This window comes from Gavialis gangeticus, unplaced genomic scaffold, assembly GCF_001723915.1.
Source record: "Gavialis gangeticus isolate Ggan-Ray unplaced genomic scaffold, GavGan_comp1, whole genome shotgun sequence".
In the NCBI taxonomy this organism is placed as follows: domain Eukaryota; kingdom Metazoa; phylum Chordata; order Crocodylia; family Gavialidae; genus Gavialis; species Gavialis gangeticus.
Window position 1 is genome coordinate 5,386,032 of NW_017728973.1, and position 25,712 is coordinate 5,411,743.

The 25,712-nt window shown below is 51.9% G+C and overlaps 1 protein-coding gene across 1 annotated transcript; it reads right to left on the reverse strand.

The window, feature by feature from the left end:
- Positions 1–2,422: 2,422 nt before the first annotated feature.
- On the reverse strand, positions 2,423–24,610 carry ERBB2 (erb-b2 receptor tyrosine kinase 2). The gene is made up of 26 exons (XM_019507230.1): positions 24,430–24,610; positions 23,234–23,420; positions 22,111–22,248; positions 21,132–21,200; positions 20,607–20,719; positions 20,009–20,150; positions 19,137–19,253; positions 18,695–18,821; positions 18,012–18,085; positions 16,981–17,071; positions 16,344–16,543; positions 15,588–15,720; positions 14,598–14,688; positions 14,228–14,385; positions 13,935–13,982; positions 13,427–13,565; positions 12,801–12,923; positions 12,200–12,298; positions 11,455–11,640; positions 10,488–10,643; positions 8,825–8,900; positions 8,599–8,745; positions 7,996–8,093; positions 6,651–6,824; positions 5,842–6,115; positions 2,423–4,545 (listed from the first exon to the last, which is right to left on the reverse strand). The coding sequence occupies exons 1-26, from the start codon at positions 24,562–24,564 to the stop codon at positions 4,175–4,177; spliced, it is 3,666 nt and encodes a 1,221-aa protein (XP_019362775.1). The 5' UTR covers positions 24,565–24,610; the 3' UTR covers positions 2,423–4,174.
- Between the last annotated feature and the right edge of the window lie 1,102 nt (positions 24,611–25,712).

Here is a 25,712-nt window from a genome sequence, read left to right on the forward strand (position 1 = left end):
AGCAGCAACTGCAAGGCACTGGGCCCATGCCACCAGCTCAGACACTGAGCTCCCCATGGCAGAAGACTGTCCCTGCCTCCGTTCCCTTCCCCCGCTGAAGGGCCAAGCAATTTCCTCCCCCCTCCCCTGCCCCACCACAGCCCTGTGCCTGGCCACCACCCTGTGCCAGCAGGTGCGTATACACACACACACATACCCCAGCCCTCCAGACAGTCTCCTGGACCTCCAACCCCCGCACCCCATATACTTACCTGTGTGCAGAGGCTGGGGCTGCTTCCACGACCCGGCTTGTTGTATGTTGTCTGCACGCTGTATGTTGGCCACACTGCCTCCTTAAAAATCAGCCATTAGTACTGGCCCCAAAAATCTCTGTCGATGCACCCCTAACAATTAATACTGCCACCCTCCCATTCTGCCAAATTCTCAAGTCCCACAGGGTTGGGTTGGGACTGAGCCACGTCTCTGTCCCCTGCGCAGCTGAGCTGGAACTGTGCCATGCCCCTGTCCTGTAGCTGTGTTGGAGCTAGGCTCTGTATCCCAATACTTTCCACGCTGCCAGATCAGGCCACACGGTGCCTGCTTCACGCACTGGATTGGGCCCACTAACAGCAACCAGTCCATGGATGGACTGGGCACCACTCATCTGGCCCACCAGGGCAAAAAGGTTTACCACCACTGCTCTAGTGCAGTGATCCTCAACCACCATTAGACGTGCAGACATGATTCACAAGCTAAACGCAAGTGTTTTTAAATAGGAGTGCTTGGTGTTAAAAATGTTCTCATCAAGTGTGCTCTTTTTGAGTTCCTTGCAACAGAAAAACTGCTCTGGTATTTTTCTGGAGTCAAAAATCTAGTGAAAGAGCCAGTATTTTCAAGGGGTGTCTCAAATCTATCGAGGGAGACCAAGTCTGAAAAGGCTGAGAACCATTGCTCTAGGCCAAGTTGGTCCTTGGGAACTTTTAAGGTTGCAACAAATTTGTATATGAAGGGTCCATTAGTGAGATAAATGCATGCAGTCAGGTTTGCTTTGGTGCCTGCTTTTGTGTGAGAGATGAATAATTAGCACTTAATGCATTTTCATCTGGGAAACTGCAGTTAGGGAAAGTCACATAGCCTCTTGCCTCAGGTTCTCTCTATTTTAAAATAAGTATGTTCACTGGAAAAAATGTGTTGCCTCTCCATAGCTAATCCATTGTAAAAGCCTAGTGGAGTTGAGCCATAGGCAGGTTTTATGTCAATATAGCTTGGCAAGGTAAACCAGAGAAACTAGGATTTTATATTGAGTTAGCCTCTCGGGAAGGAAAACAGCCAAAAGCAAATGGCTTTGAGGGTAGAAGGGTTAATTGTGAGATGCCAAGTATTTTCATTTCTTCTTTTTGATACTGCATGCACGTGGCAAAGGTTAGCTTCTCTGAGTGTATTTTAGCTCCAGCTGGGCTCCCAGACTTGTTATAGTAAATTAATTACAGGTAGGCGAACAGTTTCAAGTGTTCGGTGTCTCATTTTTAAAAGGCTGCACTCAAAGCTAATGAGGTCCTTCTTGGTTGCTGGGATATGCAGAAGACGTAAGCTGACGTGAAATGCCAAGTGGTTGTTAATGTCACAACGTGCTGTTTCCTCTTAAGAGGAATGACATTAACAAACTTGAAAATACCTCCATAGGTTGGCTTGTGCATAGCCCTACAGAGAGAAACCCCGGGGGGAGGTTGATTTCTGCTTCAGCAATGTTGGGCAAGTGTTTCTCACTGGTTCTGCTTTAATGGATAGAAAAAAATCACTAGTCTCCCTTTTGGTGTATGCTCCATCTTCAGGAAAAGGACAGCAAGTCTGGATGTCCTGCTTTTGAATGCTGGTGACCATTTTCCCTGGCACGCCAGAGCGGGTAGAGATACTGTTTACCCTCAAGAGATCAGGTTAGAATGAGAAGCTTGTTGCTTCTTACCAAGCCTTTCATTAACACATTCTGGATTGATGAATGCTATGGGTCACTCACCTTCTCAGCTAGTAGTAGGAAAGGCGGGTGTCTTTTTTTTTTTTAGGGACTGCAAGTGAAGTTGACCTCTCCTGGGAGCCACTGCCCATCTGTGAACAAGACAAGGAGTGGAGGCCCCCTCCCTCCTCCAACTGGTAGGTATACTGGGTTTAATTATTCCGTTTCAGTGTCAGTTAAAGTATGGCTTTCCCAGAAGAATATACAATTATCCATCCATGTTACCAATGACTCAAGCTAGACTTACAGCCATGAGGGGTAAGTATGTTCCTCTGCTCTCTGTAAGAAGGGTCTTTCACAGTACTAACGATTATTATCTGCTGCGGACACCAAATGCTTGATACTTCTCTCTTCAACTGATGCTAAAAGCAGAAAGCAAACAATAGAAACATCTACTCATAGGAAAAAAGGGGGAAAAAACACGTAGACAAATAGAGTAGAAAAACAATGTACAATTCTCAAATATACAAATAGTTTTGATACAATTGATTTAAAATAATCCAGCAGTCACCTAAAATGTACAATACTAACATTTGTTCAAAACAGACATAGGGGATATGTTAACAGAAGGCAGTCCAATTTCTGAGCAGGCAGAAGATTGGGGAGCCAGCAGACTCCGCTGGAGTTTGGAAGTGGGAGCCTGCGGATGGTAAATTAACCCCTCTTGGGCTGCAGGTTAGACAACTCTGTTTTAACCCAAGTTCCACCTGACCTTCTGTAGGAGAAAATCTTACCCAGACATGCAAGTTAGCAAAGGTCTGAATTTAGTGGCAACCGTGTGGAAGATCTGAGTGGTTGTCATATGCAGACAGAATGGCTTTCTAATGGGAAAGGGTTTTTGTTGGGTCAGGAGACAGACCAGTTTCGGGGAGCAGATGGATTAATTTTGCATTTATGTGATCTGTAGTCCTCATGAAAAATCTGGAGGGGAAATTGGGGACAGATGATTTAAAAAAATAAATACTGCAGGTACAGTAGTGAAGGAAACCATCACATTCATGTGGAAACAGTGCCACTGCAGGAAAAGCTAGAGGCCTTCCTGGCTTTTAGTCCATTGGCTTAATGGAAAGTCAAGGCAAGTGCGACAAGTTTAATGTTGCACTCTCAATGCGAGAATCAGAGCAAACCAACACCCATGCCCAACTCCTCCCCCATTTTATAAAGTTTTCACGGAAGAAGGCTTCCCAGCTGCATGGGTCATTGATAAGGTTTTCCCCACAACAAGAGAGCATGGCTACCTCTGACTTCCACCCTGTTCTCCAGAATGGGTGCTGAATTTGATAGCTGAGCAGTGCTGTCCCTGGTAGGAACCTGTAGGAGTAGTGGTTTAGACTGCGAACACCTCCTTAGCTGTTCTTGATGGTTTGATGAGAGAGAGAAAATGCTCCAAGCTAGAGTACACAGGGCACGCTTGACCCTAGTTCTGTAGGCTGGGGTTCTGAGGTGTTGAGGGGCAGGGAAGAGGTGCTCCTTGTTTCAGCTTGCCCTCACCCATTCTTTCTATACCAAGTCCCTTAAAGCTTTTTCCATAGGTGTGTAAAACCAAAACAAAACATGAACTACTGTTCAGACCGCAAGAGTAACCATCGACCTTATTGGTGCCCAAGGTGAGTTAAAGGACGTTTTCCCTCCCTTTCCTTTCCTCTTGAGAAGAGGCAAGTGGGTTGCTGTTCCTATAGGGTTCCACATTGCATTTTGTCCAATCAGGATTGCTCTGATTGAGACCCTTGTGTTTCAAACCCCACTGTTGTCTTGGCTGTGGGTATTTCCAAGCTAAGTTGCCCATGAAAATGAAGCAGTCTGGCGCATTCCTGCATGGAGAAGGGGGGATGGGGATATGGCCCCACCTTGTCCAAAACGTTAAGGTATCTGCCAAAAGGACTCTGGTTGCATAAAAAAGTGAAAGCAGACTTGTTGCAAGTAGCACTGAGCCTGCCGCCAGGTGCTTGTTGTGTTAGAGATGAATCAACAGCCCTTTCAGGTCCTTCCAGTTCATCTCCAGCCACATCTCATTTTAAGGAGACTTAAGAGGTACTTTTGGGTGATTAGTTAAGGGGCCATGGTGCTGTTCTTCATGGGTGCATTCATCGCTGGAGTCCTGTGTATAGATCAGCCGGAACTGTTCATACAATGATACGTTGGCTACAAGAGCTTTTTCTGCTGACTATTAACCAGCTGTGGCCATTAAGCCAATGTGTCCTTGGGCCGTGTGATGGGCTCGGTGAGGCCAAGGTACTCAGGGTTCTCAGCCGTTGGTGTTGGGGCAAAGCTGTTCATTGCGGAGCTCAGCTCAGTAAGGTTGGCTTTGGAAGGGTCCTGGTTCCAGTAGTAAGGGTTGTCAAAGGCCTGTGTGAATGCAGGGGCCAAGGGGAGGCTGTGGGGGGCTAGGTACTCTGGGTTCTCCACTGCGTTGGCAAAGCTGCCCTGGAAGGGGTTCTTTGGTTCCTTGATCAGCCCATTCTTTCCCAAATGGCCCTTTGGCTTCTCCAGTGTGGATACCTGGGACCTTGGGTGTTTGGTAGGTGAGAGGCATTTCTCCATCTGGTTCACATATTCTAGAAATGGAGGTAGACACCAGTTAGTCATGGATACTCTACCAACTCCTCATACAGCTCCTTGGGCCAAGGCAGGTACAGCCTGTCTTAGCTCATGCCTACAGTGGGGGGGTGCTTCACTATAGCAACAAAACACCCCTAGATTATGTCTTTGCAGTCACTGTGACTACTTTAGGCATGCCCAAGCTAGCTTTGGGACTGCTAGCAGCACTAGTGTTGCAGCACAGAGCTCAACATGTACTACAGAACCTGTCTGAGAAGCTGAGTGGATAGCTCAGTTCACCAGCCTGCCCTGTGATAGTATCTGAGCCACCCAAAGTACATATGTGTGCATTGCAGTGGCATTACTATAGACGCATCATTATGTGGGCACAAGCCTGCTGACTAAACTGTACTCCATAGTGGTAATAGTAAAACCAGCCCCTGAGTAAAACAGGCTATACTGGTATAACTGCCTCAGCACTGCTCTTATCTGACAGCTGTGCTGGCAAAATTAGGTAATTCCTTAATCAGAGAATAAAATCTTCCTTTCCAGGTCACTGACTGTCTCCCTGCCAGTTCTCTTAAGCTCGTGATCCCTCTTCTATTTTTCTTTTATGACCTTGTTTTACCTTATTTCATCATCAAAAAAAGAAAAGAACCAGCAGAACAGCTTGTTATCACCTAGGCTTCAGCATGGGAACTGGGACCAAAGCAGGCTAACTAAAAGCAGCCAGGTCTCAGAAGATGCCTGTACTGTCTATGCAGCATGGCATACAGTGTTGCAAGCATCACATGGGGACTGATATCAGAGTGCCCAGACCAAGACATGCCAGCACCTCAGATAGTGTTGGGTGGCTACACCCAGTGAGCACAGCCTTTCTAAATCAAAACCACCCCACATCATGGATGCTTTCCTCAGAGCTGTTCTCTGTCATTTTACACAAGCTCAAGTCTCTTAGCCTCTCTGGGCCTCAGTTTCCCTCTGTAAGAGTGAAGATAGCTTTGCACTCATAGAAAAGAGGACTGAGGAGGAGAGAAAAGGAAGGTCTCAGATACAGGCCAAACACATAACCTAGATGAGAAATGATTTTCTGATACTAATGAATTAGGCCTCAGGAGACAAAAGGACTAATGATCTCTGTTTTCTGGGCAATGGGGGACTCAATAGGGTCACCCAGCAAATTGATGGCAGAGCTAGGAAGAGCATGTCTCCCAGCTCCATCTCTGCGCATTTGTTCACCACTGGAAACTGCTCTGGAATGTGGCTCCTTTTCCCCCTGCTTCAAGGAGAGCCCTTCCACCCAGCCACGGTACCTGGAGCCACACTGTGGGAAGTCGGCGTAACGTAGCTGTCGGCTTCCAACCCCTTGTTTTCATCACTTGAAATGCCGGTGGGATCCTCACTGTACCGCTGGAGGGTGCTCATCTCTCGTGCAGGCAGGCTCTGCAGGGCTTTGTTTGAGGCATAGTCCCCATCCATCGAATCAGGAGCAGGCCCTTCTGACTGCTCAGGGAGAGCCTGGCCTGGGTAGGGGTATGGACATGGTTCCTCAGTCTCCTCTGCGTCCACCTGGGTCTCTGCGGTGCTCTAGGTTGTGGTAGGGGAAGGAAAAGAGGGGTTAGAGGAAGGAACAGACCATGGAGTAAGTAATCAGGCAGCACGCAGTCCAAACGCCAAGGCAGAGGAGGTGCTGGTGCAATGGGGCAGGAGGTGTCAATGCTAGGACATTTGTGGGGATACTCCTGAGCTAGCTGAGAGCTCAGCCTCCAGCACAAAGCAGCAGTCAAGTTAACTGCAAACTCTGCTAGGGAAACGCAGGGAGAGGGGTTCATTGTGCATCTTAGGTGAAGGCCTGGGGCTCTATCACCTGAGCACCTGTCATGCCAGGTCACCTGGGCCAATGCCAGTCTAGAGGCATGCCAGTGACTGAGTCACCCACACGACACCCTGCAGCTCTGGGAGTTTCTTCTAGCCTAGGCCTGACCTGATGTCACCCTGCACATACTTTTTTTTGCATACAACCCAAGGTGATTTGGCTCACATTCAGCATCTGGCTTGGCCTGGAAAGTGGTGGCAAAGATAATTCAAGGCCTCACCCACATGAGAGAACACCTGCACATACCCTGGTGGAAGAGATCCTGCTGCGGTAGTTGGTTGAGGTCTCCCCATTGAAGAAGCCCTGGTGAGGCACCAGGTACTCCTCAGCGTCCACCAAATCCTGCATGTCCTCCTCTTCCAGGAGGGTGCGGTAGAAGGTGCTGGCTATGGGACTAGCCAGTCCCATCTTGTCTTCGTTCTGCAGGAGAGGATGGGAGAGGGTTGTTCATTGACATTTCTCCTCAATCTATTGAGCCATCAGAATAAAAAGCCCCAAGGACCCCTGAGCCAGCATAGCTCTAGGATGAGAGAGTGGGTGGGTAGACTGCCAAGCAGCTAGCACCTTGGCTGCTAATGCCCTCTGCCAGCAATATGTTCTGGAGATACATTCTGCCCCAGGTAGTTGGTATAAAGACTGCACCTAGGTGCCTAACTGTCTAGAAAGGACACTCCTTCATTAAAGGCTGTATTCATTCTTGGCCTCTGGCACCTTTTAACCCAAATCACTTGACAGATGTGTAACCTGCTGGCCTCAGGAGGAAAGACTGAGCTGCAAAGAGAACTGACTTGATCAAAGCAGCTCAGTGAATGAGAGGCAATGGAGCCCTGGAGTCCTGACTTGTTCCTGCACTAGACCATGTATCATCTTTGCCAGTGCCCAGCCTGGTGTGCTGCACTTTGAGAAAAACATGAATAAACTAAGAAGTGTCCAGAAAAGAACATCTAAAATGACCATAGATCTAGAAAATATGGCATAGAAGGAAAGACTGAAAGAATTGGAATTGTTTCATCTGGAGAAAAGAAAGGTAAGGGAGCATTTGATAAGAAGTTTTGAATTAAAAAAAAGGGTTGTTGTCAAGAGGATAGTGATCAAGTGTCCACTCTGCCCACTGAGGACAGGATGAGAAGTAATGGGCTGAAATTGCAATAGAGATATGGATTGGAGATTAGGAAGAGTTTTCCAATTTTGAAGGTGGTTATGTACTGGAACACACAACCTAGAAATGTGACGGAGGCTACCATTAGAAATGTTAAAATGCAGGTTAGACAAACAATTGTCTGGGATGGTTTAGACAGAGATATTCCAGCCTTGGACTAGCTGTCCTGAGGGCTGTTCTATCCCTTGTATTTATGATGTTAGATTTGGTGGAGATCAGGGAGTCTGTGGACCTGCTGAGGATTAGAATGAGGTGAATAAAGCCAGGTCGTGTACATGTTGAGTAGAGTTTATCCCAGTTGTATACACCACAACTGACAGATTTTTAGACCCAAGCAGTAGCAAGGCAGATATAAAGAGAAGTCTCACAAGTCTCTACCCCTGAGCCCACCCTGCCAAAAACTGTCCAGTAACACAGGCCTGTTCTATATACCTGGATGACCACAAAGCGTGGCGGGTCTCGTGCCATGCGAGAGAACTCTGAGACCAGCTCCCGGAACTTGGGGCGACACTCAGAGTCAATCATCCAGCCTGTAGAGAGAGCAAGGCACCAGTGAGCCTGCCAGCCAAACATCATATGGGAGATGCTACAGCAGGAATTTGTGCTAGGACTAAGTGCTGTATGCAGTGACCTCCTTCATGCTCAGGACATGGGACTCCACCTTTCTGTGGTCCACATATCCTGCACACTTAAAGCTGGCTTAAAGGATTTTGGGTGGTTCCTGTCTCACTCTGTCATGGGACTAGACAAAGCAGCAAACAGAGCCCAGAAAGAAGCACATCTCACTCTCCCAGTGGATTCTCTCCTTTGCCATCTCTGTTCTACCAGCACAGATAACCCAATTCCAGGGTCTTTACCCAGGAAAGAGACCACCCAGCTCTCAGCAGGAAGAAAAACGTCATCCATTCTCCACATCCTGACACTAGTCTCCTAGCCCTTTGGTGAAGACTTCTTCAGAGTCACATGTACAAGTCTGGAGACCAAACAAGCCACCTAGTCATACAGCCCGCAAATAAGAAACTGAAAGGTCCATACATTTCACCATGATCATATAGACATCGATGGTGCAGATGGGAGGCTGTGGCAGCCTCTCCCCCTTCTCCAGGAGGTCGGGGATCTCACGAGCAGGGATTCCATCATATGGCTTGGCACCAAAGGTCATCAGCTCCCAAACCGTCACGCCTGGAAAGTCAGACACGTCAGGGCCAGGAGCAGCAGGATTTTCACCACCAGAGACCCTACAGCTGGGGATGTAACATACCATAGCTCCAGACATCACTCTGGTGTGTGAACTTCCGGCGTAGGATGGACTCCAGAGCCATCCACTTGATGGGGACCTGAATACAGGAAAGAGAGAGCAACATGGGTGGTGTAAGTTCAGCTTTGCTTTGTATGTATTTGGGAGCTTTGGCATCCGTGGGTGGAGGAGTTTGCAGGTAACAGCAAATAAATACTAACTGAGTTCTCTGGTCAGACTACCTCATGCTTGATGCATCACAGTCTCCCCTCTGGCTGAGGGGAAGCAATGCATCAAGGGATTTGAAGTCCAGCTGGGGAGCCCAGCACACAAAGCACAATGAGAAGAAGAGGAATCCAAATTATAGCTCCCGTAAGGCAGTGCAGCTATATTTAGAAACTGAAATATTTTGAGCTTTGCTATTTCTTTTCTTAGTCTCATATCTCAATATTTGACCAGTCTTTCTCGTTCTGCAGCTTACTGGGTCCTGCCACCTACCTTTCACCACTGGCTCAGATGGCAGCAAGTACTCCTAGATACACCTGCAGTCTCACACCAGCAGAAATGGACCCCAGGCCTACCCCATACACTAGTACCATAAAAACAAGATAAGGCCACAAAACCTGTACTATGGCATATTGGCCTGGCTAGTACATACAGGCAGTGCTCAGTGAACCAAAGACCATTTGAGAGTGGTTCACTTCCTTGAGTAAAAAGGCCTAGTAGCTATAAGCCCAATTAGGGCTTATGTTCATCACATGCTCCTCTTGCTGCAGGACACATCTCTGCTCATACACCAATCAGAATGGCGCAGCAGAGAGACCAACTGGCAACCAGGTCACAGGCATTAGCCCAATAAAGACATGGGCTATTAAAGACAATAAAGCCAACAATAAATGCCAAATCCATGCACATGAGGAGGAGGAAGCCTAGATAGATTGAAATGGCACTCATCATTTGAGTTGCCCCTTTCTGGTGAGAGGGCACATATGTGCAGTAGTAGGGGGGAGGAGGGGGGCAATGGGCAGCAGTGTCAAAGATCCAGCCCATGGCCTGATCCAGCTCATGGAGCCCTATCATCTGGCCTGCTGTGCTGCCTGTGGGTCTTGGGCTGATCTCATGTGCCACATACAGCACACACTGGTGCCAGCCCTAAATGGGACACACAGATTGGCCCCACAGGGTTATGTGACAGATCCAGTGTGCAGGGTTGGTTTGATGTAGGTGCCACCTGCCTTGCAAGGGGCCAGGGCCAGTGTGTGCTGCACATGGCACTGGTGTGTGGGGCTTTGGGGCCAGATGAGTTTGATACTTCTAGGTTAGTGCCCTGCTTTGAGGTATCATTAGTGTCATAGCAGTGACTGGGCTGTGAAGGAAGCAAAGGATGGAGCTGATCTGGGGCAAAGGGGTGTTCTGCCAGGACAGCATGAGGAGAAGCCAACCCAGTGCCACCTTGCCCTCCCTGCCCAGCAAGTGTCCCTCTGTGGTATGTGCCCCAGCCTCACTGCTCTCAGCCTGGCACTTGGGGGGTCAAGGGACTCCCATGGCTTCCTGCCCATGTGCCAGCCACAGCTCACAGCCACCATGTACTTGTAATGAGACACTGCTCCCGGGAGGAGCTCCGCTAATGGTGGATTATGGCCAGGCTCATTGCTGGCTTCTCAGAATTGGGTCCCACATGCCTCACCTTGCCCCCATCCGCATGGTACTCTGTCTCATCGATGTCCAGCAGCCGGGCCAGGCCAAAGTCTGTGATTTTCACGTGATTGGGGCTTTTCACCAGGACATTGCGAGCAGCCAGGTCACGGTGCACCAGCCGCACATCCTCCAGGTAGCTCATGCCCTGGTGTTCGGAGGGGAGAATGACACAGACATCCGTAACCCTCAACCCTGGGGCTGGAGTTCTCAGGGAATCCATCTATCTGACTGCCTCACCCACCTTAGCAGTGCAGTGCCCTCTGGGGGAAGTCTCAAAGCATGCTGCAGACATCAGACCTAACCACCCCTTCTGGAGGACAGACCTCTTCGAAGTGAGGCATAGAAAGGGCTAATGAGTCACCTAAAGTCACCCAGCAAGTCAGTAGCAGAGCTGGGAGCAGAACCCAGGAGTCCTCCTGTACCCTCCTGCTCTACCCACTAGGTAACAGTCCCTTGATTCCCAGCAGGCCATTTGGGAATGTGGAATGATGCCCTTTTGTGCCAGGGAGCTACTTGATGTCAGCATACTCATGAATTGGATGACATAGTATCCTCTCTAGCACTGCAGACATGGGAGGTAGTGGCTGCATTTTGACATCAATTTATTTCCTGGGTCTGGATAACACCCTTCATCCTGGAGGATGCAAGCATTGGGGTACATGCTGGAAAAATGCAGCCACCTCTGGGATGGGGAATGACCAGAATGCAGTGCAAGTTTGAGGCAGCAAGTGCTGTAAAACCCCTTCCCTGCCTGCCTCATGCTTATGAGTGTGGCCATATGATCTTTAATGCCTGAGCAGAGGAGATGAGACCTAACCAGGGTAAACTCATTGAGTGGGAAATGGCCTAGTGGGCTCAGCTAGGATTTGAACCTGTACTCCTCAGTCACCCAAAAAGCATTAACTGGTGATGAGGCCAATAAGCCATCCCTCCCACCTTGCCAGGGATCCTCCTACCTTTGCTATCTGCACACACCAGTTGAGCAGGTCTTGGGAGCCAATGCGGTCTTTATTCTCACGCACATAGTCCAGGAGGCAGCCATAAGGCATGAGCTGGGTGACCAGCTGCACTGTGGAGGTGAGGCAGATGCCCAACAGGCGGGAGACATAGGGGCTGCCTACACCTGCCATCACATAGGCCTCCTAGGGCGGAGAGGAAGGGAGTTTGAAACAAAAACACCCAGCAGGAGGCTCCACCCAGTCATGGAGAATAGACAGACTCCCAGACCAGACCCAACCCCTTGATTCCCCTGGGGCCGCATAGAGATTCAAGGCCCTACCTTGCAGGGGTCCCTCTGTGATCAGGAAATCTTGCAGGGTGGAGATCAAACAAAGGACATGGCATAAGGGCACCCTTCTTCCCTTTCCCAATAATTCAAACTGGGTAACAACCAGACAGGCTGTCCCTACTCATCACACCCACCTGCTGAGGTGCCCAGGATGAGAATGGAGCAGGTGGGCCAGAGCCACTTTGGGTAGCTCTGCGGGGCAAGGGCAGCTTATACTCATTGCTATGGCATGTTGATTGGGGCTTAGTGGTTTGAGCCCTCAGACCAGAGGGGACCTGTGTGAGGGTCTATGATCTAGTAGCTTGCAATGAAGCTGCGTGGCTGGTTTTGTTAGTCTGTCCCCACACAAGGCCATTGTGCATATGCCATGCAGTGGAACACATGTGCAGTGTATGTACATCATGTGCACTCACATCTAGGATCTCCTTGTTGGCCTTGGGCGATGTGTTCTCTCTCAAGACCTTGATGGCCACAGGGATCTTGATGCTCTCGCCATCTGGGATCCAGATGCCCTGAGGAGGGAGGAGGAAGCCATGGGCACATTGCCACAGCAATCCACAGAGAGCTCCCATAGGCCCCATGAAGTCAGCACAAAAATTGGGGCTAGGTGAAGCCAAAGGTCATGGCCAAGGGGCTGAGCACCGGCACTGGTGAAATGGGGACGCACTATCACAGCTGCCTGTTCAAGCATGAGCCTTGCTCGGTGAGGATCAAATAAAGGACCTCAGGGTAGGGATAATCGCCCCATCTCCCCAGGAGCCTGTAGGTGCTGCTTGAGTGTCTGAGTAAGGAGGCTTAACAACCCCCAGCCATGATGCTCCCCACTGCATCTACCCAGCTCTCAGCCCTGCTCCCCACAGCCCACTGAGACAACCATGGTCTCACCCCTCTACCCTGCCCATGAGTCTTGCAGCCCCTACACTCCCAGCCTGAACACCTTATGCTTTACTCTTGCAGGGGGGGAAGCATCAGGCATGCTCTGGAAGGTTCCTGATGCCCCCTACCCAGTCTCACCTTGTAGACAGTGCCAAAGGCTCCAGAGCCCAAAACTTTCACTTTTTTGAGCTCAGTCTCCTTGAGGATCCGCATCTGGGCCTGGTTGGGAAGAGCCCCGCTGGGGGTCAGTGGTTCCACCAGCTGCCAGTAAGGAGGGAACCAGCATTAGTGAGGACACAAGCCAGGGACCACAGGACCTGTCAGCTCCTGCTGAGGCCTGTCTTGTATTTCTGTAGGACAGTGGTGGTCAACCTTTTTGCTCTGCAGGTTGGATGGGCAGTGCATGCTCCATCCATGGGCTGGATCTGGCTGGTGGGCCCAGTCAGGCACATGGGGTGGGCATGGCAGGGCCCAATCTGGCTGTGCAAGGCTTAGGAATTTGGCAGCAGGGGAGCTGCTGTATTGAGCCCCAGGGAGTGACAGTATTAATTGAGCCCCAGGGAGTGGCAGTATTAATTGCCACTGCTTCCCTGCCACTACATTTCTCGACCTGTGGGGAGCCCTGTGAACCAGATGCTGTGGCTCTGTGGGCTGGATTTGGCTTGTGGCCTGGGGGTTGAGCACCCTTGCTGTAGGAAATGGAGAATCGGGAGCAGCCCAAGCGCTGGGAACTAGGGGTATGAGGCTAGGGACCTCTGCCATACCTCGGTCTCCTGCAGGAGGCGCCGCATCGTGTGCTTCCTCTCCTGCTGCCTCTTTCTCTTGATGCACACTATGGTGAGGAGGACAAGCACCAAAGCCAGGAGGGCACCAACCACGCTGGCAATGATGGATGTCACCTGGCTGGGAGAGGATGGGGTGGCTGCTGAATTACACTGGGGACCAGTCTATGAAGGAGACTGATTTGACTCCCTACAGAGGACAGGGATGGGTTGGGGTGAAGGGAGGGTATACCCAGGACACAGCTCCCAGGGAGGCCCATAGGGAAGGATGATCTGCCCAGGACCATCCCAGATCCCATGGTCCTGGGAGTTCTGTAGGCCTGCCTCTTTCCCCAACAGGGATTTTTCCTCTGGGGTTCCCTTTCCAGAGGGTGGTAGTACAGCTGGGCAGAGGGATCCAGATTCCCCAAGAGAGGGCAAAACCCTGTAAGTGACATGTGGGGGCACTTGGCAGGAGCAGGGAGGTGGGCATGGTGGGGGTGCACAATACCTTGGCTTCTGATCCACAGGGCAACCATCCTCGTCCCGGATTGTGCACCTGGGGGAAGATACAGAGAAGAAGACTGGTTAACTGATGGGAAATGGATGGGCCAGGGGAAATCCCCAGTGCCAGGTGACAGGGCCTCCTGCCTTATGCCATCTGCTGGGGTACCTCCAGTCCTTTCCTCACCTCTGCCCACTCCCAGTCACTCAGCCCAGTTTTGCTCTCTCCTATGCAGCCAAACCCCTCTGCCCTTGTGCTCAGGAGGCAAAGCCTGGCTCCAGCTAGCTGTTTGTACTCACAAGTGGGTGCAGTTGGTTTGGCACAGCTGGCAGATGCCATCTTTGTCTGGGTATTTCCAGATAGGCACAAAGGAATCAGCTTTCACCCCACTTGGGCACTTATCCACGCAGTACTGGTCATCTTTGTAATGGGCGCAGGCCACACACTCGTTTGCCTCCTGAGGCGAAGGATGTGTGGTGAGTACAGAGGACACAGACAGGGTGCAGGGGGAAGTTCAGAAACCCAGGAACAACCCAAAGACTTGGTCAATAACACTGGCCAAAATGGATTAGAAATGGTGGCTGCCCCCACCCTTTCTATTCAAGGGGGTGTACCACCCAATCCCCTCCCCCCTTCCCTTCCCCCCCACCCTTGCACACCAATCCTCACCGATCCATGGCAAGTTTCTGTGCCATTCTGGGGTAGACACTCAGGGTGACAGGGTAGGCAACGGGTCCCGTTGGCATGTTCCCGGACAGCCCTGTCAGGAGGAGGAACCAGACTCTGACCCAGCCTCTGTACAAACCCACTGGACTGTCTCAGCTCAGGCCCATCTCCCTACTGGCAATGGGAGTAAGTGCCAGCTCCCTGCAAACATGGCAGTGCTTCTCACACAGGAGCCACACAGGGGAGCAGGGATATCCCTCTGCCCCAGGCTGATACAACCACCTCCAATCCCTTGAGTCTGGACCGGGAATGGGGGCCCCATATGGAGGCTCTCCCCAGGGACCACCAGACCTGCCTCTGGACTCTACCCCATTCACTGTCTCTTCCCCCCACCCCCCACCCCAGATCTGTCCTGTTGATCTTTTGCAGTGAGCAGGTGTGACTGGGATGGGGTCAGCAGACTCCATGGCTGCTGCCCAAGTCTTTAAGGGACCTAGTGGGAATTCTGGACTTTGCACAATCTGGACCCCATCCACACTCCCAAAGAGGGTGTGAACCATGCTGAAGGGCCTCCTTCCTCAAGCCAGAGCAGAGGCAAGTGCCTCCAAAGCAGGTTGAGTATCTCTCTCTCTCCAAACAACCCCCAGACCCTACTGGTCTGAACCCATAGGCTGCCAGACTGCTCCCCACTCCCCCCACGCAAAGGGAGTCAGGAAGCAACCTCTGCACCCGTCTCCCTCCCAGCCCCATCCCAAAGGGCAAATGCCTTCCTTAGTGGAGAATCAGTGGTTGGCCTGGGGGGGTCAACCCCTGCAAGTACTCAGTCCACATGGCCCCCTGCAGACATGCACAGACGAGCTAGGGCAGCCCCGGAAGGGCTGATGGGGCAGCAGAGAGGGCTGCCTGGCTGGTGCCAGGGTTAAGGATTGGATGTGGTGCCCATTGCATGCAGCCAAGGAGCAGCTCCCCTGCACCAGCAGAGCCCCTGCTTACCCATCCAGGATGTTGCAGGACTCCACACACTCCTGCCCACGCAGAAACCGCTCACAGCTGATGCACTGCGTTGGCCCCGGGCCCCAGCAGAGCCCCTGGGCACAGAGGTAGTAGCACACCAACCCCTCTTTCTCTGAAGGAGGAGGCAATGGTTAGAGTCCCATCTACCTGATCCTCAGTCCACATGGCCCCTTACAGAAATGCCCAAACCCTCCCTGGCATTTTGGTGGTGGGCAGGATAAGGGACTCCCCCAGACACAGAAGAGCAGCAGAAAATGCCCATGACAGAAGAGGAGGATGAAGGATCAGTGGTTACCAGGGAGAGACAGCTGAGATCACAGATGGTGGCATCAATGAGGAGTGTGGGACATGCACCAGGTAGCACCCACTGGGTACACGTGCTAGTCAATAGGGAGCACTTGATGGAATAGGTGGAGACATCAGTCAATGCAAAGAGCGCCCACAGGCCCTGGGGCTGGAGGGATATGTCAGTGAGGGCAGCACCCACTGGCACCTGGGGGCAGAGAGGCAGCTGACAAGACAGTTGGCATCGGGGTGCTAAGAGGCCCTGAGGGTGAGCTTGGGGATGAAATTGGCACTGTGTACTGCTCCTTGCTAAGCCCACCCTCCAATGCCCCAGCCACTGATGCCAGTCTAGCTTGCCAGGGCCACTCAAAGCCCAGCTGAATTGGGCATTGGAGCTGGGTTCCAGAGGAAGCAGAGGACCAACCATCCTGTATCCCCCTGCCTTCTTACCACACTGATCTGTGGGCTTGTTGTGGGTCTGGAAAAGGTCCTGGCGCGGGTTCCTGAAGATGGCTTTCCAAGGCACCTTCTGGAGGAAGCAGAGGTTGGGGTTCTGGTGAACCAGCACCATCCCACCGCTGATCTCCTGCAGGGAGCGCAGGCCCAGTGAGACGATGGAGAGGTTCTGCAGCATCAGGGAGTAGGCACCACTGCAGGGAGATGGCCACAGCATATGGTGAGCAGGACAGCGTTACTGGAGGGTTTCAGCAAGCGGGGGCCCAGCTGACCCCACATAAGGAGTGGGGGCAGATCCTGAATGGATTCATCATCCCACCTGGCTCTTCCATGCCACAAACTGTGCTGGTGGTTAGAGGCAGGGGTGGGGCTCTAGGCTGAGATTGAGCAAACTCATTCCATATGTGGGTGACTTCCAACCAAGCAGAAGTTTAGAGGCAAAGGGCCCCATGCCCATTGCTCAGGAGGTGCCCCCAGAGAGGAACAGCTGATCTGTTCTGCTGTTCCTTGAGTGAGCAAGACCTCTGGGCCTCTCCCTTTATTCCTTCACCAGGCTGTATGGCTCAGGTATTCCCAGGGGACATGGACCCAGCGGAGGGCATGTCTCTCCCCACCACAAGAGCCAACTCACTTGTGGAGCACCCGTCCACGGATGACCCGGAGGTTCTGGAAGACACTCAGGTCTGGCAGGGTCTCTGGCCAGGACTCGATGTATAGGAAGCCTGTGAAACATACACAGGGTCATGTCCTGATCCATCTGAACAACAGGCTACAACAAGCCAGCAATGGATCTATTCTACCCACTGGCTTACCACCAACTTCCATCACCCACATGACTCAATGCCTGGCTAAGATAGGGGGAGGCTGCCACTACAGCTGTATACAGCCCCTTAGAGGAGATGCTATATATTGCAAGAGAAGAGTTTTTTTCTGGTTTCCATCTCCCCAGTCCACAGAAGCTTTGGGGCAGAAGTAGGCAACCACCATCACACATGCCAGAGCATGGCACACAAAGGCATTTTGCTTGGCACTCATACCTTGGGGAAGAGGCCAGGGCTGCGCTGCTACAACAAGGATTGGGCCCTTCACGGCTCCCTGCCATCCACCACTGGCATGCCAACATCTTACAAGTCAAGGTTGTGGGTGATTTTGGCACTCTGCCCAAAAATGTTGCCAACCCCTGCTCTGGGGCAAAAGCCCTCTGACTGGCATAGCTGTATCCAAAACAGGGTAGGGGGAAGTTATCTGCAGAACCATGTTGCTCGGGCATGTGATCTTAGCTATGCTGGCAAAACCTTACAGTGAAGTCCAGACAAAGGGCACCCTGCCCCAGGCTGCTCCCAGTGGACACTCCACCTGCATGCACACACTGCAGCAGCTCCAGGATTTCTAACCTGGGATCACATGATCTTTAGCAAAAGCCTCAGCCTCAAAGAGAGGCTTGAGCCTGGCGATGAGCTCCTTGGGCAGCTCCATCATTCAGTCCCATCCCAGCAGCTTTGCAAGAGAATGGAACGCATCTGCATGTCAGAAGATGCAGCTTTGGCTTTTGGTTTGGTGGAAATAAGCAGGGCACTGGGACCAAGTGTATGAGTGTGTATGGGTGTGTGCACATGCATGTGAGCATACAGAGGCCAGGATATGAAGGACTCCATCCCCCACCTGTCAGCTCCTCCAGGTTCTCAAAGATCTTCAGCTGCTCTGGATCCAGGGGTGCCGTCTTGGTGCTGGGATCCCTGTTAGAGAAGGAGCAGAGTTCTGGGGGGAGCCCATAGAGGTAGACCCAAGCATCATGCAATGGGGGAATCATCCGAGACCCTGCCCTCTCCTCCACAAGGCCTCTTGCTCCATGCTTTCAGCTAGGTCCAGCAGGAAATTTTTGAGGAGTGAACAGATGCTTGGATGTGAAGTGATGAAGCCCAGGGTCATGCCTGCTTTGCATCCCTTTAAACACTGAGCTCAGGCCAGCCAGGCTGCATCATCAGGGAGGTTCGACTCAAGACAAAAATGTGCATAATAAAGTGGCAGTGGTTTGCCCCCTACTGGACAGAATCACAGTCACTCAGCTGTGTGTCATGGGTCCTGCACTGAGTGGAGATTCCCCTTGGGCTCAGGCAGCTGAGGCATGTGCTTTTGGAGCAGGGGATCTGCTCCTTTGCCAGACAGCAGACCTTGGAGCTGGCCAGCTCCTGGTGCCCTGACATGTCATGAGCACAAGTCCTTCCCCCCTGCTGCTGCCAACCAGAGTCCAATACTCTGTAGGGCCTTAGCTCCCCAGGCTGGAGCCATGCCGAGTTTGCAAGGCCTGGACAGCAGAGATGGAGACTTCTGAAGCTGCTACTCACCCTGCGAAGGTCTCAGGCAGGAAGGCCAGGCTCCCAAAGATCTTGGTACAACCGGTGAAGTGGTGGATGTTGGAGGAGTTGACTGCCCGGACACCCTTCAGGAAGTCCACACCCAGCCCATAGCAGGCTAGGAGACAGAAAGGGCAGGTGGCTGAGGGAGACTAACATGGCTCCCTCATCCAGACTGGTGAGACCCCAGGATGGAACTGCTCAACTCTGACCCCCTCTAACCCTCACACTCCCCATGCCCTCCCTACCCCTCTTGTCAGGATGGAGGCACCTCCCAGCCCCTCCCACTGCTCTCTATATCAACTCCCCAGGGACTTCATGTGCCTCCAGATGCTTCCTCCTCCTTCCCAAAGGGAACTTGTTTTCTGGACCTGCCTTCCCCACTCTCTCTCTGGGTAGAGGTGAGGAGGGGGCCCCAGGCTCTTGGCTCTACCTTCTGGGCAGGGCTTGCTGCACTTCTCACACTTCTGCACATTGTCCACAGTCACCTCATGGCTGTTCTGGGGACACACCAGCGTGCAGGAGCCAACTTCAGTTGCAAGGTAGTTATCTGCAGGAGAGGAAGAGGGACCATCCATCAGGACTTCTAGTCTGGGGTGCAGGACTGCATCCCTTAGATTGGAGTCCCAGCTCTGCCACAGACCCTCTGTGTGTAACTGTGGGCCAGCCACTTTGCCTCTCCAGGCCTCGGCTTGCTATAGTGGGGTTGTAAGGATGGAAGCCATTCATGATTGGGACTCTGGTAAAGACTGTTGATAAATGCATGAGCCTGGTATCTTGCACAAACCTAGCTAGTTCCAAGCCAGGGTTTCAATCCAGGCCCCTAAACTCTGAGCTGGGTTCAAATCTCCCAGACGCTTAGATCCAGGTACCTGATCCTCAGTGTGGGAGTCTCTGGGAGATGGGGAGAGGAATGATGCCCCCACAGCAGCTCCTCATAGCAAAGCATCATGCAGCTCCCTATTAACCCTTCACGTGCTTAATCCCAGCATAAGGAGTTTGGTTAGTGCTGAAGCAGAGGGCATGCATGTTCCCCAGAGCTCTGTGGATTCATAATCCACAAAGGGGATTGCATCCTATTTGCAGAAGCCCCAAGCAAGCTCTCAGACTGTGGTGACCTCCCAGCTGGGACTTCAGCCTGCCAGCAAGAGGAGCTTTGCAAACTGACCCCCTGTCCCCACCCCATTCATGGGTATCCATCACACAGGAGTGTGTGGCCACAGCCCCAGCATTTGCAGCTGCCTCCCTCAGCCCACCTACATCCACCCCCAGTGGGACCTCCCTGGGGTGGGGAGTGACACTTACAGGGGCACTTTTTGACACAGCTGGCTCCAAAGGTGTAACGTGCATCTGGGTTATTCACCGATTCAAAGGTGTCTGAGTTGTAGATGACAAGTGGGGGACAATGAAGCTGGCAGGTGTCACTCCCATTGAAGTTCAAGCAGGCCTGGGGGAGAGTGAGCCAATCCATGACCTCAGTCACTGGGGTAACCAATTTCCCAGCCCCATCTCTTGCACCCAGGCTCACCCTGCCTTCCCTCCTGCCCTGTCCTACCAACCATTCCCACTGTTACCTTAAGCCCCTGTACATGAATGTCCTATCCCCCACCCTGCTAGCTCTCTCCATGTGAAAACCCACTCCCCAATCCCTCTAATCCCACTAGATTAACATCCCCTGTACTAACATCTCCTCACCCTAACTCCACCATATGAATCCCCTGGCTCTACTGCCCTACCCTACTGGGTGACCACATCCCCCTCCCCCCTGTACTATCCATCTCCCCAGCCTCTACCTATTCCTCCTGCCCTCTAACCCATCTGAGCTACTATCCCTCCACCCTGCCTGTTCTCTGTCCCTCCATGTTAACCCACCGTGAAGACCCATAGGTGGGCAGGCACTCACCAGGCAGTCCGAGTGCCTGGGCCCGGTGCAGCCTGCTGCACACTGCTCATGACAGCAGTCTGTTGGCTTGTTGCCCTTGCACCTGGGACACCCATGGCAAATAGTGTTGGTCACTGTGACAGAGAGAGAGGGGCCACCATGAATATCTGCTCAGCTCAGAGGCACCTGCTAAGTCCTGCTAGGTGTCATTGCAGGACAGAAGCCAGGTGCATAATGACTGTACCCACAGAGCTTGGGGCTCCCTGACCCAGCAGGGCAAGTTCTCTGTCCCAACTTCCCCCTCCTTTACATGGATCCATCCTGACCCCTTCCCTGCCCAGTGCCTCCATTCCAATTTTTGACTCTCCTTTCCCATCAGCCCCCAGTCCAGCCTTGTAAGTCCTTACCCTAATTGCTGTGGGGACTAGTTCACCCTACATGCTTGTCCAGCTCTGAGCAGGCCTGGCTGGCTGGCTGGACTGGGATGTGGCTGAGCTGTGCCATAGAGAAAGGGAATCCAACACAGCCCCTGTGTCCAGTACTCACGTGTCTGGCAGTCTTGAGTGCTGGCTCCCCAGCAGTGCTCTCCAGGGCAGAAGCTCTGGCAGTCAGCGCCTGGGCATACACAGAGAGAAGCCAGGAGCTGTGAGGGCATCCCCAAAGCTTTGGGTTGGGTGAGGGGGGAAACATGCCCCAATCCCTTTGGCATGACCTCCTCACCTCCTCGGTCTTGCCAGGCCCCTGCACAAACTCCCCACAAGGGAGGGGTCTGGGGGCTCATTTGTGAAAAATCTGCTTCCCACCCAGCTGTGCCTTCTTGACTCAGAAGCTGTCCAACAGGCCCCTGGGATGGTAAGCCCACCACTGTTCCCCATCTCCAGTCCTCTGTTAATGGGCAGTATCTTGGGGCACTGTCTGCACCCTCTTCAGACATTCTGGGCAGGGAGCTGTTCCTCTGAAGCACAATCTAAGCTGGTGAAAAGGCTTCTGGGACAGGTCTGAGGAAGTGTGGGATGTGAGTGGCTGCAGGTGACAATGGGCATAGTGGCTCTAGGGAGTAAGGCGCACCACATAACCACAGCACTCAAGGAACCACTAAAGCCCTCCAAACCTCTGGATCCCCCTGGCTGTGGATTCAGCTCCTAGCTGGAGTGTCCACAGCAGCAGCCTGGACTTGTTCACAGCGTGTTAGAGCTAGTCTCCTGGGATGGGCCAAGCTGAGGCTATGCTGGTGTCTGGATCATGCTGAGGCTTCATGTTTTACAGCAAGTCCTGCCCCAGGCTTTGCCCTGAAGCATGTGGAAGACATTGCAAGAATTTGCTGCCTAGGACAGGTCCCATGCACAAAACATGCCTGTGCTCCCTTCCCACACCCGAAGCCTGACCCACATCCCCATGTACCAGCACTGCTTTTCTGATGGCACTAGATGGGCCAGGCTGGACCTTCTGGACATGCTGTGGCTTCCCCACCCACAGTGGACAACCTGACCCCTCCAGGTGGGAGGGAACCAAGAAGGGCACTCACATGTCCTGTTCCGCTGGCTGTCAATTATCTGGTTCTGGCGGAAGTCGTTTGACTTATGGAAGATGTCATTCCACAGGATGGTCTCCTGGAAGCACAGCTGAGGGTTCCCCTGAATGATCACCCCGCCCTTCAGGATCTCTGTAAAGATGGATTTAACTGTGAAAGAGTCTTCGGCATGACTGCAACCTGTTCTTCAGCCTGCCCATCCATCCAGGCTGTGAGACACTGGCTCAGAAGGGACACTGAGCTGCCCCCAGCACGGTAATCCTTATCTATGTGATGCATCAGTAAAGATCAAAAAGGCAGTGGACTTTGGAAGAGCTAAATGAATCAGCTATGCCTGGCCTAGGATCAGACCTGCAGGGACTGTTGGTTTTCATGCTCGAGACTCACCCACTGTGGAATGGTTGGGAAGGAATCTGCTACCACATAGCCACAGTGCCAGGGTATTGCACCATTGGGCACAGAAGCAGCTGGCATTGGCTGTTCTCAGGGACAGGGATTCATGATTTGTTGAGCACAGTGGTTGGATCTGGTGGTAAGGAAACAAGGGTACTTGCCACATGTCCACGTGGCGGTTGGTGTTGCAACACCTGCCTACATAGACTATTGCTGTAACCTGGCACAGCATGGTAGATGCTGACCTTCATGGACCATTGTTCTGATCTATCACAGAGGGAAAAACTAGAGCAAATGAGCCACAGCTCAGCTCTGTCACAGCAGGGAGGCAGGGATATGAGGTGAGAGGGATCACTGCTCTCATGAATGGGGCATATTGCACTAGATGAGTTACTAGTCAGATCAGGTATGGCCAGAACACTGGCTATTGCACAGATTCAGGTCACTGGGGCAGGGAATAGCAGACTGTCAGATCACTGGTCTGATCAAAAGCAATGGAGAGGTGGAAATGTTGGTCTTGGTAGACCACTGGTCTGACCAGGCATGGAAGGGGTATCCAGCTGAAGGACCTTTGATCCCAGCTACAGGGGACACTGCCCTGGATGGGCCACCCACCAGTCTGATAAAACAGGATGTTCCAACCACCATAATTCTGGGTGTTTTACTGAAGAGACCAGGCCACTGCCACTCACACCCCAAAGGGCTCCGGAACCAGCCTCCCTACCAGTCAGATGCCTCATGCCCAGCTCCATCAGTCCCGCTGTCTCATTGGGACTGGTGTTGAAAAGGACAGCCAGTGCGTATTTGTCTTCATAGAGCTGGGTGCCCCGGATGATCCGCAGGTTCTCCAGATGCAGGTGGCTCACTTGGTTCTGCGCAATCAGCACGTAGCCTTGGACCTCTGTAATGTCCTACAGGGGCATAGAGGATGAGGCCAGGGACCCGGATCAGACCAGATGCCAAAGTGATGACCCCCTAGATGAGCTGTCAGTGGGCACAGAACCCATGACCTCTGGCTCCAAAAGCAAGAGCCTTGACTTTTGGAACCACCAGTATCACAAGCAGCTCTGCTGCTGGGTGCAGGTGACCCTTAGGAGGGCCAGTAGATCTCCAGTCTCTATCAGGTCCATCCTGGTCAAAGCCAAGATGGGAACACGGCATTGTCTGAATTCCAGGTGATGTATGGATGGTGAAGAGGACTGGCTGGACATCTGTGGGGACTGGTTCCCTTATTGTGGGGACTGCCTGGACATCTATCCTCTCCCAGAACAGATGAGCCTTCCACCTGTTATTCCTGAGCTGGATTTGGAAAGATTCTTCCAAAACCGATAATCCCAGAATCTTAACACTGCTCCCTCCATTTCTCTGTATCCCCCCCACCTCACCGACATAAACCAACGGAGACTATCCATCCCACTGGAAGTGCTTTATCCTTTTGTCACAGAAAGAAATTGCTGAGAGGGAGCCTAGCAGCCTCACCAGCCCCCAAGAACACATGATGTTTCGACCCTTAGACACCTGGTGGATGTTCCCAGCAGGAAACACAAATAGACAGCGGGTAGGATCACCAGTTGGGACTCAGCTGTGGTGGGACTGAAATTCAGGACTACAGGTGAAGGCTCCTCTAGCAGATTTCCTGAAGCAGCTCCCATTGGCTGGGGTTCATTTATTAGGAGACTCATAAGGTCCTCTCAGGCAAACAGGCATGTTTTTTTGTTCCATCCCTTTTCTAACATCTTACCACGGGAGCTGTTCCTTAGCTCCAGCAGTGGCAAAGGATGCTTTCAGGCATGATGGACCTGGGCTCAATCCCTTGCAATGACCCATATGCAGGTTGCTGCAGTGTTACCCCATGCTATCTGTCATCCACTGCAGGAACCAGGAAAGGAAAGCACAGAGCTTCTGTGGTGAGTCACTCACCTTGAGGAAAGACATGTCAGCATCTGCTCCCAAGTAGGTAATCTCCAGGTTGCCTTGCACCACCTGGCAGTCCTGGTAGAGGCGACTGAGGGTGGCATAGTGGTTTTCTGGGCTGGAGGGATGCAGTACCTTCATATCAGTCCCTGTGCAAACTAAGATGGGAGTAAGAAAGAAGGAGCCAGTGAGATGGGTGGGAAGCCAAGGTGGTAGGAGCTTGGAGAGGACAGAGGCAACGGGCTCCAACTGGAGAGAGGGGTCAGCATTGAATCTGTCTCAGTGATTCTCAAATGGGTCTGTGCAATCCTTTTAAGAGTGCCAGCCAATATTAGCACCAGTAGGTGTGCAAACACTTACATGATTCATAGGATAAACCCAAAAATTTCCAATAGGAATCCATAGTGTCAAAACCATTCTGACCCACCTGGGGTTTTCTGAGTTCTTTGCAACAGAAGAGCTGCTTCATTATTTTTCTGTAGTCAAGAAGCAAGTGAAAGCTAAGAGCTGGCACTTTCCAAGGGTGCCTTGAGTTTAACAAGGGTTGCCTTGAATCCAAAAAGGTTGAGAACCACTAGTCTATCTGAATGTGTGTCCCACCCTTGTGAGGGCTGGAGAAACAGTGCTGTGCCCTAAACCAACTCCTAGGCAGTCACCATGCTAAGCCATAGTTTGGGGGCACTTCTCGACAAGGCACAGAGCTGAGATGTGGACTTCCCTGGTAGTTAGGAAGTTCTCTACCTCTGTCCAGTGTAGTCTGGCCTTTTAGCGAAGGTGCTGAACAGAAATATTGGAGATTAGGTTCTGTTACAGACTGTACTGCAAGCTACCCAGGGACACTGAGTAAGTCACAGGGAATGTGTGTGTTGGGGTGGGAGGGCAGATTTTTTGGCACTACTCAACTCCTACTTAGAACACAACAATGGGGTTAGATTTTTGAAGGGTTTAAACCCTCAACAAGCTGAGTTATTGGAAAACCTGGCCTTGAAATCCCTCTGGGTCTCAATTTCCTGGCTGTAAAAACAAGGCAATAATCTTGAACAGTCTCTCGACACATGCACTCACAGGGCCTCACCAATGAGCCTTCCAGACACTACTGTAATGCACACAATAAAGACCTGGATGGTATTATATAGCAGTGATGCCATCCTTTGTTGCAAAGAACATTCAGGACCCTGACAGCTGTTCTCAATAGGTTTTTTAAAAAAGAAACCTTTTCAATACAGCTTCTGGTGTATCTTAAACCTTTTCTGGAAGCACCTTTCAGCCAGATCTGACTTTCTTCCCAT

What these genes read in the sequence shown, in the direction of transcription:
- ERBB2 (XM_019507230.1), bottom strand. Translation starts at nt 24,564, where the DNA reads ATGAAGGTACTGCATCCCTCCAGCCCAGAAAACCACTATGCCACCCTC. An exon ending in GGGCATGAGGCATCTGACTG is followed by an intron (nt 22,249 to 23,233) that starts GTAGGGAGGCTG and finishes CCATCTTTACAG; the next exon opens with AGATCCTGAAGGGCGGGGTG. An exon ending in CTGTGTCAAAAAGTGCCCCT is followed by an intron (nt 19,254 to 20,008) that starts GTAAGTGTCACT and finishes CCTCTCCTGCAG; the next exon opens with ATAACTACCTTGCAACTGAA.